This window comes from Thermoascus crustaceus (assembly GCF_041956765.1).
Source record: "Thermoascus crustaceus strain CBS 181.67 unplaced genomic scaffold VTN00scaffold_2, whole genome shotgun sequence".
Lineage (NCBI taxonomy): Eukaryota > Fungi > Ascomycota > Eurotiomycetes > Eurotiales > Thermoascaceae > Thermoascus > Thermoascus crustaceus.
In genome coordinates this window covers 4536773-4550456 of record NW_027192528.1, presented here as the reverse complement: position 1 = coordinate 4550456, position 13684 = coordinate 4536773, and the positions used below count along the sequence as shown (strand labels likewise).

Below are 13684 nucleotides of genomic sequence, written 5' to 3'. Positions count from 1 at the left end.
GCCAGATATGGGGGGCTGGAGACGGGCCCAATAGCGGTCTGCTTCTCGGAGCCTTCCCGGGCTGTGATCTTCAGGCCCAGAGAGGCGGTTGCTGGACTGGCTGCCAGACCGCGGCTCCAGCCGCCCCCGTGATACCCACTGCGGTTCCCCGCGCGTGGTCTGGGGTTGCCTGCTACAACTTATAATATCGTGCTGGGATCGTGAACAGGTGGATGGATTCTGGAAGGCGTTGTCTCTTTGCGGCCGTTGGTTCAATTTCCCCGCCAGACCATCTCTTGCGCTCATGATGAATGTCACCCCGAAGGCCCTGGAGGAAGCCAAATTCGAGTCCTCCCAGGTGGCTCAAACCGACTCGAAGTCTTTTACCGGGGAAGTCAATCATGTGACCCATGGAGAAACTCGTCGTGGGCTGAACAGCCGTCATATCCAGTTTTTGGCCTTGGGAGGATGTATTGGAACGGGTCTATTTGTCGGGTCGGGAGCTACCCTTTCTCTCGTCGGGCCTGGTGAGTCGCAATCAGCCCGCAGATGGAAATAGTGTTCTAATTTATCATAGCCCCTTTGCTCATGTCCTACATCGCGATGTCATCGGTTGTCTGGGCCATCATGAACGTTCTGGGTGAAATGTCCACGTACCTGCCGGTTCAGGGCGTGTCTGTGCCGTACTTTGTCAATCGATTCACCGAGCCAAGCCTGGCGTTCGCCGTTGGTATGTTGCTACTCTTTGCTACTCTTTGCGGGTATTGGCGTTGACATGTTTGCAGGATATAATTACTGGTAAAAAAAAAATAAAGTCGTTTAACTCGGTGTAGTGCGATAATTAATTGATTACCAAAGGTATTCGTTTTCGATGCTGATGGCTACCGAAGTAACGGCTGCTACTCTGATCATCGAATACTGGCAGACAGATGTGCCTATCGCAGCATGGATAACTATAGTCCTTGTTGGTATGCTTCGACCTCTGCAGCTTGGCATACGCAAGTGCTGACTGTATAGTGATTCTGTTTCTCAATATCATTGCGGTCTCCCTTTTCGGAGAAGCTGAGTTCTGGTTTGCCTCGATCAAAATCATCGCTATCATCGGATTGATTATTCTCGGGGTCGTCCTGTTCTTCGGGGGCGGTCCCAACCACGACCGTCTCGGCTTCCGGTACTGGGTCCACCCAGGCGCCTTCAAACCGTACCTGGTCGGAGGAGACACCGACCGGTTCCTCGCTTTCTGGACCGCCTTTATCAGGTCGGGCTTCTCTTTCATCTTCTCTCCCGAACTTATCACCACTGCCGCCGGCGAAGCAACCTCACCCCGGCGTAACATCCCCAAGGCAACTAAGCGCTTCATCTACCGTCTGTTTGCCTTTTACATTCTCGGTTCTCTTGTCGTTGGCGTCACTGTGGCTTACGATGACCGGGATTTGCTGTCGGGCATCGAGAACGGTGGCCAAGGCGCCGGCGCCAGCCCGTTCGTCATCGGTATCCAAAATGCAGGCATTCAAGGGTTGAACCACGTCATCAATGCCGCAATTCTTACCTCTGCCTGGTCTTCTGGGAATTCATGGCTGTTCGCCGGCTCCCGCACGCTGTACTCACTGGCGTGCACTGGTCAAGCGCCAAGGATCTTCGCGATCTGCAACAGGAAAGGCATACCGTACGTCGCTGTCCTCTTCACCTTCGCAATCGGATGTTTATCTTATCTGAACGTGTCCAACTCGGGCGCCAACGTGTTTTATTGGTTTACCAACATCACGACTGTCGGTGGGTTTATATCGTGGATTGTGATACTGGTTTCGTACCTGGTAAGCATTAGTAGACGAAAATTGCTTAGTCGAATCAGAGAGACTTACCCATGCCTAGCGATTCAGGAGTGCCTTGAAGTTTCATGGCTTGCTCCACACTCTGCCGTTCAAGACCCCTCTGCAGCCGTACGCCACGTACTATGCTCTGTTCATCGTGTCTCTCCTCGCTCTGACGAACGGCTATGCCGTGTTCTTCCCGGGCAAATTCACCGCGTCGAGCTTCCTCGTGTCGTATGTGCTGTTTGCCGTCTTTCTCGGCCTGTATCTCGGCCACAAGCTGTGGTTCCGGACCCCGTGGATGACCAAGGTGTCCGAAGTGGATGTTATCTCCGGCAAGGAGGAGATCGACAGGATGTGTGAGCATGATGAGGAGAGGAAGCCCAGAAACTGGGTGGAGAGGTTCTGGTTCTGGCTTGTGTAGACATCGTATGACAGTAGCTGTTAGGATGGTGTGATGCAGATAGACAAAATCAATGGTCCCCCGCTGGGATCCGCTTGGACTTTCCATGGCATGATGGTCTGCAGGTGGTAAAATGGCCGGGAATCGAGAACCCGGGTGGTTTGTTATTGTTTGTTTCGCACGATGCGCACGTTTCCAGGACACGCATCGCGACCACTGCACCGCACAAGCCTCTTGTCACCCCCGACTTCCTGGGCTATCACAATGCGGGGTATGTGGACCAATGGCAGAAAGTCGAACCGGGGTAACCAGTTACGATACGGGGGTTACCACTCGCTGACGTATCACTGCGCCCAACCGGCAGTGGACCCGGGCCGGGGTGGGCCCACTGCCCCCCGGGGAATGTCAGGGTCGCCAGGCCAGACCGGGAAGGCGCCCGGCATGCATGTGTGTGTGTCTGGTGTCGCTGCCCGGTCGCAGTTGCAGGAAATGAGCTGATGCCGCTGCAGCTGCCTGAAACACAGCGCTTAACCTGCCATAGGTTTCCGGTCGGCCCTCGGTTTAAATAACACGTACATCGCCATGCCTTCCCCGCTCTGCTGCAAGTCTTATAGGAGTCCCAAGGCACCCAGCGAGCTCTCACCGCTGCTATCCATCGTCTCTTCAGAGCTGTGCAATTAGCTAGGACCTGCAAGAGACATTGGTTAATCATGATGCGACCGGCCTCTCTTTCCCGCCAATCTAGGCAGCTGTCGAGGTTGTATGCAAGATCATGCGGCTTTGCGCAGAACAGGCGGGGTACTGGCTCTTTGGCCACCTTCAAAGTCCCTAAGATTGAGAACGAGCCCAACGTAAGATGGAGGCCCTCAATCGACGAATTTTTTTGGAGCATGCTATCTGACTTTATGTCTCGATAGAAACACTATGCCCCTGGAACATCGGACCGCAAGGCCCTCCAAGATGCGCTCGCGAAAGCGAAGCAACAAGCCCCGCTCAATGTCCCTCTGGTGATAGGAGGGAAGGAGGTACGTGCAGAGAGAAGCTTAATTTCTTTCCCCTTTTATCCAGAAATGCTTACATTTTGTAGATCAAAGGCTCTAGTACTCAGACACAGAACAATCCCTCGACACACACCCCCGTTGCTACCTACTCGAACGCCAGCGCTGCTGACGTTCAAGCCGCCATCGACGCCGCACTGGCCGCGAGGAAGTCATGGGCGTCCGCATCCTTTGAAGACCGCGCCAGCGTCTTTCTGAAGGCTGCTAATCTGATCTCGAAGAAGTATCGATACGACATTATGGCGTTGACCATGCATGGTCAAGGTAAGAACGCCTGGCAGGCGGAGATCGATGCTGCGGCGGAGCTCTGTGACTTCTTCAGGTGAGTTGGGATACTAGAGAATATACGATACTAGATGTACAATGTCTGGATGCTAATCCGTGCCCAGATTTGGCGTCAAATACGCGGAGGAGCTTTACGCGCAGCAGCCAGTCCATAATTCACCTGGTGTCTGGAAGTAAGTTATTCTCCATGTCTTAGCACACGGATGACTAACCTCGACAGTCGCCTCGAGTATCGTCCTCTGGAAGGATTCGTATATGCCGTCAGTCCGTTCAACTTCACCGCCATCGGAGGTAACCTACCTGGTGCACCGGCGTTGATGGGCAATGTTGTTGTCTGGAAGCCATCACCGTCCGCTATCGCCTCAAATTATTTGATCTATAAGATCCTCCTCGAATCTGGCCTGCCACCAAACGTCATCCAATTTGTCCCGGGTGATGCAGAGGAGGTCACCAACACGGTATTGAACCATCCTGAATTTTCCGCCCTTCACTTCACGGGTAGCACCAGCGTTTTCCGCTCGCTTTATGGGAAGATTGCGAGCGGAATTGCAGAGGGAAAATATAGGGGCTATCCTCGTATTGTCGGTGAGACGGGAGGGAAGAACTTCCACCTTATACATAACACCGCCGATACCAGAGACGCAGTTTGCCATACCGTCCGTGGAGCCTTTGAGTATCAAGGTCAGAAGTGCAGCGCGACATCACGTGTCTATGTTCCCTCCTCGATGGAGGAAGAGTTCCTGGAGGAGTTCATTCCGGAAGTCAAGAGGATCAAAGTCGGAGAGCCGGATGATCTGACCAACTTTTGCGGCCCTGTCATCAACGAGGCAGCGTTCAACAGACTGACCAAGGTCATTGAGGAAGCAAAATCTGACCCCGAGCTTGAGTTATTGGCCGGCGGTACCTATGATTCATCCAAGGGCTGGTATATCCAGCCGACTGTCTACCGTACCAGGAACCCCGACCACCCCCTCCTTTCCCGCGAGCTTTTCGGCCCGATCCTGGTGATCAACATCTATGATGACGGTCCTACCACCGCCTTTGCCGATATCTGCCAAAAGATCGATGAGACTAGCGAATACGGCCTTACAGGCGCTGTGTTCGCGCAGGATAGGGAGGCCATCCGGTTCGCTGAAGACGCGCTCCGCAACGCGGCAGGGAACTTTTACATCAACTGCAAGAGCACTGGCGCTGTGGTCGCCCAGCAGCCCTTTGGCGGTGCCCGAGCAAGCGGAACCAACGACAAGGCGGGAAGCGCAAACCTCCTTTCGCGCTTTGTCAGTCTGCGGTCGATCAAGGAGGAGTTTGGTCCGACATATTCAGTCACCTATCCCAGCAATGAAGCTCCTAAATAAGGATCACAGTCAGATGTGATTGGTTTGTTTGATGTTATCTCTTTTGACGATTCTAGCCGGGACCGTATCGTTCCCGTTTCATACCCGAGGCGTTTTGTGGTTTAATATTCTGCGACCATTATTATTCATCTCAACATTTCTGAGGTCGCCTTGCACTTCGTGGGATCAACTAGACCAATCAGAGGGCATAGACTGTCTGTTTCGTATGTTGTTGGAATATATTGAAGGTTGTTTATATAGCGTGGGCGCCGCTCATGATTTCCACCCCAAGAGGTTTAGAAATTGAGTTACTATCTGATGATCTATTAGGGCAGCCTCCATGAGCAGGTAGATTTGGTAGTCAAATAAAGTGGAAAGTACTACGTCTACAAAATTTGAAATCCTGAATCTCTTACCGTAGTTATGATATTGCAAGTTTGTGCTGTTCTGTACTGTACATGGTATAATCTGTTGAAATAGCAACCAAAAATGTGTGTCCTCACTCATATGCGACCAAACGCCAACATCCGCCCAAAGCCCACACCATGCGCCAGTCCATATACTCCAACGTCTTAAATCCTAGAGTCAAGTAACCGTGCACAATCCCAGCAAATAACAATAAATGATGGTATCCAATGATAAAATTCACCACCCCTTACCATCCCTCCCACCCGTAACAGCCAACTCCTTCTCCCGATCCATCTGATCGCGCAACTTCTCGATGCGTTGCTGCAGCTCGATCTTCTTTCTTTCCCTCTCATCTTCCGGTATCGACTGTTTCCCCTCTTCTTGTTTTTCTCCATCTCCCTCACCATCATCTTCAAGATTCTGCACCTCCCTCTCCAACCTCCCCACCTCCCGACGCATCTCAAACCACCGCTCATACTGCGCCTTACTCTCAAAGCACACCCCGTACCCCTGACAATAGCACTCGTACTCGTCGGGACAAAACACCTCCCGTCCCGCAAAGATGTACTGCCACGTATACTCCCACACGCGGCCGGAGAGGCGGTCCTCGAGGTCCGTCTGTAACAACCAGTCCCGGTAGAAGATGTATTTCTCCCTCGGGATGGAGAGGATTGTGGCTTTGGAGAGGGCGAATTGGCCGCAGCATGGTTGGGAGAGGACCTCGGGGAGCCTTTTCCTCTCAGGAAACAGCTCCGTCCAAGAGTCTCCTATGATTGCGGATTCGGGGATTTTCAGATCGTCGTCCTTGTCTGAGAGTCTGGGGTGGATGTGATTCGGACAACCCGGTTGGTGGTGGCACCGGAGGTTCATGTAGCCGGTTTTCAGGACGTGGGAGGATCGGAGGCGGGAGACCATCGTCGCGGAGGAGGAGTCGAGGAAGTCGTTGTTGTGCCAGGTGCGGAGGTGGGAGTGCATGAAGATAGAGATGTCCGAGAGGTTGGGGTCGTCGTAGTGGTCGATGATGTAGGTCAGGTAGACCATGGCTTCGTGGCCCTTGTTGGCTGGCACGGTGTAGTTGTAGTTTTTGAAGTTGGGGAGCGAGGTGAGGTTGGGGTTGGTGGAGGGGTCGTCGATGTCGACGGTGTAGATGGCCAGGGAGAAGGTGGGGTCGGATTCTGCGAGCTCGTCGGCCCAGAGGGTGATTTCTTCGGAGAGCTTGGCGAGGATGAGGGTGCGGGTTGTGTTTTGCGTTGTCGTCGTTGTTGTAGACGTAGATGTGGACGTAGTAGGAGGAGGGTGAGGAGGAGTACTATTATCTAGATGGATCCGCTGCGACTGCGGCAGGAGGTTTACGTTTGAACCCCTCAGTCTCCATGATAGAAGTAAGAATATTAGAATTATGCATGTTGCGAGAAATATGTTCCTCTTGCAACGGATATCCATTCTTATTGGTTTGGCATTGAAAAATGTTGTACGCTGTTGAGAGGAAAAAAAAGAAGTGTCGAAGAAAAGAAACATCAGGGACCTGGCGACCTGGCCGGTCCAGGTACAGGTGGTTATCGGTTCTTTATTATGGGAGCCAAGTCAGCTTCAGCCCTTGATTATCGGGGGCGGCGATCACTTACACCGGGTTCAAGTTGAACTGCAGTAATGTCTTCTTTTAGGAGCAAATCATGTTTGACTTGCAGGGATATAACCGCCCACCGCAGCTTACCAACGAATCGCAGCTGCGGCGCCCCCAAATCATTGTCAGCGCGAAATGCCAGGCAACGCGCTTTGTTTGCAGATCCTGCGATATCTCCGGGTGCGATTCGTTTGCGGTTTTGGCACGATTTTGAGTTGCAGGTCAGGAAGGTCGCATTCATTTGACCTTGAGTTAATTAGGACTATACAAGGATGATGAAACTTGGTCGGCTGCTACGAAGAGCCAGATTTCCAGATCGCGTATGGGACTTGGGTACTAAGTCCACGGTATCATCGTGGCAAACGCGCTGGGCAGGGTTTCTCGAAACATTCCAGGTGTTTATCCCATGTTTGGGGGGTTGGAGACTGGGGTCCTAAGGGGCAGCCGCTTGATAAGACCTCCTGTAGCTGCGATGTCTCATATACTCTACTCTCTCTGGTCTGGTGTGTTGTGTTGGCGCTGGACTTGGTGATATACCTTGCAAGAATACCTCCTACATAGACGTACCCCCTTTGCAACATTTTACAGTCCATCATGGCCGTACGACACATCCCCTCGATGCGTGCCTTGATGTTCTTCGTCTTCCACTCGGACCTGCATACCCAACCCTACCCGATACTACATCATAGTAAATTATCCACGAATTGGATGCTGTGTTTCTGTTGTTAGCAGCATTAGAGATAACAAGAAACTAACATCTTTCAGTTTTCTGAACAGGGTCCACTCCAGGTCGAAGCCGGAGATACTAGAGTGAACCCGCATCCGCCGTATCCGGGGCCGATTCCCCCCTCTACTCCTTTCGTGGAGACTCCTGTTCCTTCTCCGGAGGTACCTGTTTATGAAGCACCAGGCCATGAAGTGCCGCGGGAACGGTTCTGACAATGACTTAAGCTGATGGAGTTCGAATGAGCCCTTGCGGAACCAAATCTCTTCTCCATGCTTATTGGTTATGCCAACCTTCCCTTCTCTGCAACATGGCATTATACATTGTCCTGTTGTATCTGCCCCGTTTCATGTTGATGAAATATTAACATTTTTATATTTATATTTCTAATTTCTTGCATCTCTGGCGCTTTTATACCCACTTCATGTCATTTGCTGAAACTTCTGTTTGAACAGAATATGATTTTGTTGGAATAGAGACGTTCAGGAACCTGTTGAGAGCATCAGTAGAATACGCATGATCCTTCTTTGATCATCTAATGCCGTATGCAATTCTTTGAAGAGTCCCGTTGTGTGCAGTCACAAATATCATACATGGTACATGCATGGACTTCATGCAGAGTGCTCACCGCCCAGTACATATCCCCCTGTGTATGGTTCACCAAAGCGTCGGAATAATGTGCGGGGTATTTATCCGATCCACAGTGACTTATCGCGCTTATCGACAAACTGATACAGTCTGACTTAGCGTCTCGCCAATTGCCGAAGTCTCTCAAACACCTTATCTCGGCGCGTATTGAATGGTCCAAACTGGCATGAGACAAGACTCAGCAGCTAGATACTTATGATAGGTGATCCATTCTTTCATGATCTTTGAGTCTCGGAAATCATTATGGACGCGTCAGTGGCCCAATCAGGGCGACCGAAGCGACCTCGTGTCGCTGACGAGAATCGGAAGAGGGCAGCTAGAGCGTGAGTACATAAGACCCCGGATTCCGGGCCCTAACATGGGCCGGATGAAGAAAACGCCACTAAGCGTTGACGCATGTGCAGATGCGACGGATGTCGCAGAGTTAAAGAGAAATGTGAGGGTGGTATACCGTGCCGTCGGTGTTCGCGTTATAACCGCCAATGTGTCTTCAATGGCATCCCTGACCAGGGAGACAGGGCCACACGGTCTTCTATAGATAGGTAAGTGACATTATCTTCATGAACAATATTTCGAGTTGAAAGCTTACCTTCCATGTTTAGGAACCTGGAACGCACAGCTAGCCTAAGTCGTGACGAGGTCACGGAGGCCGAGCGAATGCGGTACATGGAACAGATTTTGGCCCATTATGTCCCTAATATCTCCTTTGACATTGAATCATTGCGCAAAGTCGCTGAAGATCTGCAGAAGCAGCACAGAGACTCCGACGTGGATGGACCCCCTACTCAGGTCGAGCTCGATGAGTTCGAGGACCTTGCCATCGATGACGAGGACTTCACGATCAAAGCACTTCCTGATAATACGACACGTAAGTTGTATATCCTCGTGCGTTTTGATATCTGTGTCCTATTCGATTGAACGGACTGCCTGACCTTCTGTCATAGAGTATTCCGGAGAGTTTTCCTATCTCAACTTTTCCATGAAGATCAGACGCAAGATCGATGAGTGGATGAAGACTGCTGCCCCTGAGGTATTTATGTCGCGTCTGTTTGGCAAACTCACGCTCACGATTGGAAGGATTCCCAAGAAACGGAACAGTTCGAGGAGCTATGGCGTGCCACGCAACTTCAGTCCGGATCGTCTCTCGTTTCAGCATCCATCACGTGTCTCCCGCCTCGTTATGTGGCCGACTTCCTGGTACAGACCTTTTTCAAGTACGCCCAGACCAATAACTTCTATGTCGAAGAAGACTGGCTGCGTAATAAACTAGATGTTTGCTACACAAACCCTTCTAGCCTTACCACGGGCGATGCTGGTTCTGTCTGCGCGATCCTGATGGTCTTGGCCATTGGAACTCAATTTGCACACATGGATGCTCCGACTCCTGTCAACAGGGTCTCTACCGATGACCAACGTTTCTCCGAAGACGAAGTCGGTCTCACTTTCTACCAATTTGCCTCTAAGCTCCTTCCCGATATAATCACCACTGCCTCCGTCCGAAGCGTGCAAGCTTGTTTACTCATAGGAACATATCTACTTCCTCTTGATACATCCGGTCTCTCCTACACGTACTTCGGCTTAGCACTCAAGATGGCTATTCAAAACGGCATGCATAGGAAATACTACGGAGAAGGGTTGGATCCGCATATGGTTGAAGTCAGGAACAGGGTTTTCTGGACAGCGTACACCATAGAGAAGTAGGACACTCAAATGCCTTTTTTTCCCAGTCTTGACTGACGTTTAGCAGGCGCATAAGCATCCTACATGGAAGGCCCGCCTCTATGTCGCACTCTGATGTTGACGCTAGCTTCCCTGTCGATCTTCCATCCCTGAGACCCTCCAGCCAACTATCCAACTTTACCAACATGGTTGCATTGATAACACTGACGCTGAAGCTGGGAGAAATCGCAAATGAGATGTATGTCTTAGAACCGACTGCACATTGTTTTTGAGGAATCCAACTCACATTTTCTAGATCATCATTGCGAAGGTGCAAAAAGGGCCAGCAGCCAGGCTGTCTGGAGAAACTCCTCACACTGCGAAAAGAGTTGATAGACTGGTGGGCGACCTTACCGGAAGATACATATTGCAGGGACCTCAACCCATCGGGTGGGCTCTTCCGTGCAAATGTACACCTGAAGTTGGACTATTGCTTGACCAGGATCTCCATTGGGCGGCCGTTCCTCTTCAGCAGCATGAAAGGCATCAACCAGACTCTTCCAAGTGGGCCTCAGAAAACGGCAACTGCTCGCTCCAAAGGCCGTTCCACCATAGTCATAGACTGCGTCGAGGCGGCACTGGAAATCATCGATTTGTGTCGGCTCCTCCGCGACGAGACCGGTCTTGCCCGAGCGTCCTACACTGAATTTAGCTCTTGCCGCGCCGCTCTGCTTGTCATCCTAGCCCAGAGTCTGACGAAACGAACCGAGCGACTGCGCAATGCTCTTGAGCAAGGCATGTGCCTAATCAAAACCATGTCCATGGGCGTGGGTTCCGCCCGCTCTTCTGTCAATGTCATTGAGGCGCTGGAACGTGCCATGAGGCGCCTGGAAGCCTGGCTCGAGACGCAAGCGCAGAACAACACGGGAGTCGTAGACTCGGGCTATGAACGGTTCAAGAATTGGGAGATGCTCTGGAAGAATGGGCCGGCGACCCCTGCAACAACGACGAACCTCCACAGTCAAGTTTCAGGTCCAGGGAACCAAATCGCACCAGTCGCTACTGCAGGCACAAGCGACGGAACAATGCGTCCAAGTGACGCTCACTGTGCCGCGACTGGTCCCGACTTTACGACCTCTCCGCAGATCCCGCATTTCGGCCTGGAAGGATTTGTATCGAACTTCCCCCAGGAGCTGGGCGAGTTCAATGCAATCCCGTGCTTCGAAGGTGAAGGAGGCAGTGGGGCTGGTGAGAGATGGAGCGAGTTCATGATGGAATGAATGAATGAATGACGTTTACGGCAGGTGTTGCAGGCTTTTGGCTTTGATGTGTTTCTTCTGATGATACCATGTACGATATACCCGTTGCGAACCTGTGCTTGCAATTTCTTCGAATGAGACATGTACAAATATACATTGCTCAATTGATACCCGGATGCCACCCGTATATTTCGTTTTCAGTGAGACCTCACACATAACCAGTGGCCTCCTTGAGGGTGTAGTGAAATTTAAGGAAACCAAACTCGTCAAGTAATGGAAGAGAGCGTCCGCACTTTGCTCTATTCTCAGTATTAGAATCCCCGACGCCATGTATAATTCCGCAGTCTCGGACCAACCAGAATACTCCTTTTGGCATATGTCTACCACCCGGTCTCATCTGCACTAATACTCCGGATTCAGCGATCTCCGTCAAAGGGGATACCGATCTCCTTATATAATATAAGGGTTTGAAGGTCTTGGGTAGGTGTATACCCTGTGACATTTGAGACCAAAGGATCAGCCGTTAACTTCTGGAGCATTCTGGAGCGGTCAAAGAAAGGGGGATTTACCTATAAATCTGGGCTCAAGTTTGCTGTCAATTAGATCAACTCCTTCTTCGCTCTCATATTCTTCGATATAGGTGCTGAGATCTGTTCAAGAGCTTCTGTTGGTCCCAAAGTATATCAATCTTCATACATATAGTGATAAAGAGACCCAATAACCGATAACAAACAAGCCTAGCCTCCCAATCCCGCTCTATCTATCTATCTATCAAAAGTCTAGATGGACTAAAAAACGATGAACTCCAATGGGTGAAATATGTACGGTCCTCTTATAAATCGCCTGTGATCCTCCGGGGAGATATATGTATATATCATAATGAAATTTCAGCTCTTGTACAACGAAGGCATGGACTAGCACATCATCAAGTCAGCATCACTAAACCCATTCAGAAAGAAGGATTGAAGGTAACATACCTTCGCGAACTTCGGCTCCACAAACAACGACTTCCCCTCCGCCACCAGCAAAGGCTCCTTCCCATTCTCCATCGGCAATGACTCTAACCTCCCCTCGACCCACGCCTTGCGCCCTTCCTGACCGACCACCCGCGCCTTCAACGCATACCACGAATCCGGCGCCGCGGGGGCCCGGTAGTCGATGTTCAGATTCGCCGTCACTCCCAACTTGCTCGGCAGGTAGGGCATCGCCGTCCGCGCAAACACCTCGTCGAACAGGACCGTCAGGACGCCGCCGTGCACGAAGCCCGGGTGGCCGCATAGCTCCGGGCCGAGGTGAAAGATGGATATGACCTGGCGGGTCTCGGATGAGGAGAACATGAATGGCGGGACGGTGACTTTTCCCGGACCGGTGAGCACACCGGCGACGAGGTGGTAGGGTTTCAAGCAGGCGGGCATGGTGAGGTGTGGGCGGGTTTCTTTGAAGGAGGGGTCGGCGCGGAGGGACTTGAGGAGCGGGTGGGAACTGATCAAGGCTTCTGCTTCTGCTTCCACTGGTTGTTGGTGGTGGTGGTGGCTGTGCTCGCCGTGTCCGACGGATGAGATGGCCTGAGCCTGGGCCTGGGCGGATCCTTTTGTTGTCGTTGAAATTGGTCGTTGGCTGTTCATGTTGTTTATGATGTTTACTCCACGCCAGCTTGTAGTGCTGGTGGCAGCACTCTGCAGCCCGGTTCTACGGAGCCGGGGAGTGGCTCGAAGGAGCCAGGACATAGTTGATGTCGATGACATTTAGAATAGTAGATGTATGATATGTGTATGTATCTGGATTTTATTGTCAGCTAACGGTGAAGGGAGATATTTGGTTTCTTATGTGGTGATCTGTTTCATATAGAGGAGGAGGGGGAACGAGTCTACGGCCCTGCAGACCTTCGTGCAGGAGATCGTCAAAAACCTAGGACTTACCGTGTGCTTGGAATTTGCTTATCGATTGACAAAGCAACAGTGACCGTGAGAACCCAAGTCAGGGGAATGAATGCTGTCTTCTTGGAGACAATTAGACGGCACGACGCGCAGGTACTTATATTGTACTGATCCCTCCAGATAGGAACAAAAACAAGAAAGAAAAGCCCGGACACCACACATGACGATATCCAAGGGGAAGCGGAATGCCCGAAAAAAGCCACAATCACAAAGCAGATCCCCTTAGGGGGATCCGATCGAGAAATTTTAAGCCGGTGGAGCCCTCGGTGGAGCCCCTGGAAGAGGTGTTTGCCGGCTCAGAGATATCGGCAAGCCGATCCGAACCGTGTTCTCGTCTTCTGTTTCTCTTTTCCGTCTCCGCTTGGAGGCCTGAGACTCAGGCGCAGAGATAAGCTCCCATGGCTTTTTTTCACACTGTATCCGGCATCTGGAGATATGACTTTTCGATATCTGACTCATTTACCTCGGATCCTTCTCCCCCTTAGAGGCAAGCGTTGCTCACTCAATAATCGCCCTCGATGAGACAATCGGATCGGATGGCCGAGGCCGTGTTCG

At 51.4% G+C, this 13684-nt stretch overlaps 6 protein-coding genes across 6 annotated transcripts; 4 read left to right on the top strand and 2 right to left on the bottom strand.

Annotated features, from left to right (window-relative positions):
* Nucleotides 1-283: 283 nt before the first annotated feature.
* Nucleotides 284-2214, top strand: VTN00DRAFT_5118 (uncharacterized protein; the record flags this gene model as incomplete). The annotated part of the gene is made up of 6 exons (XM_069431616.1): nt 284-506; nt 557-709; nt 765-777; nt 838-947; nt 997-1793; nt 1852-2214. The coding sequence occupies 6 exons, from the start codon at nt 284-286 to the stop codon at nt 2212-2214; spliced, it is 1659 nt and encodes a 552-aa protein (XP_069290633.1).
* A 689-nt stretch (nt 2215-2903) lies between these two features.
* On the top strand, nt 2904-4891 carry VTN00DRAFT_5117 (uncharacterized protein; the record flags this gene model as incomplete). The annotated part of the gene is made up of 5 exons (XM_069431615.1): nt 2904-3044; nt 3111-3218; nt 3281-3573; nt 3641-3709; nt 3757-4891. 5 exons carry the CDS (start codon nt 2904-2906, stop codon nt 4889-4891), a joined length of 1746 nt encoding a protein of 581 aa, XP_069290632.1.
* A 31-nt stretch (nt 4892-4922) lies between these two features.
* Nucleotides 4923-5177, top strand: VTN00DRAFT_5116 (uncharacterized protein; the record flags this gene model as incomplete). The annotated part of the gene is made up of 1 exon (XM_069431614.1): nt 4923-5177. One exon carries the CDS (start codon nt 4923-4925, stop codon nt 5175-5177), a length of 255 nt encoding a protein of 84 aa, XP_069290631.1.
* Nucleotides 5178-5515: 338 nt separating this feature from the next.
* On the bottom strand, nt 5516-6721 carry VTN00DRAFT_5115 (uncharacterized protein; the record flags this gene model as incomplete). Its single annotated transcript, XM_069431613.1, has 1 exon — nt 5516-6721. One exon carries the CDS (start codon nt 6719-6721, stop codon nt 5516-5518), a length of 1206 nt encoding a protein of 401 aa, XP_069290630.1.
* Nucleotides 6722-8517: 1796 nt separating this feature from the next.
* On the top strand, nt 8518-11213 carry VTN00DRAFT_5114 (uncharacterized protein; the record flags this gene model as incomplete). Its single annotated transcript, XM_069431612.1, has 7 exons — nt 8518-8597; nt 8679-8816; nt 8877-9142; nt 9219-9304; nt 9352-9971; nt 10022-10192; nt 10265-11213. The coding sequence occupies 7 exons, from the start codon at nt 8518-8520 to the stop codon at nt 11211-11213; spliced, it is 2310 nt and encodes a 769-aa protein (XP_069290629.1).
* An 866-nt stretch (nt 11214-12079) lies between these two features.
* On the bottom strand, nt 12080-12937 carry VTN00DRAFT_5113 (uncharacterized protein; the record flags this gene model as incomplete). Its single annotated transcript, XM_069431611.1, has 2 exons — nt 12080-12106; nt 12170-12937. The coding sequence occupies 2 exons, from the start codon at nt 12935-12937 to the stop codon at nt 12080-12082; spliced, it is 795 nt and encodes a 264-aa protein (XP_069290628.1).
* Between the last annotated feature and the right edge of the window lie 747 nt (nt 12938-13684).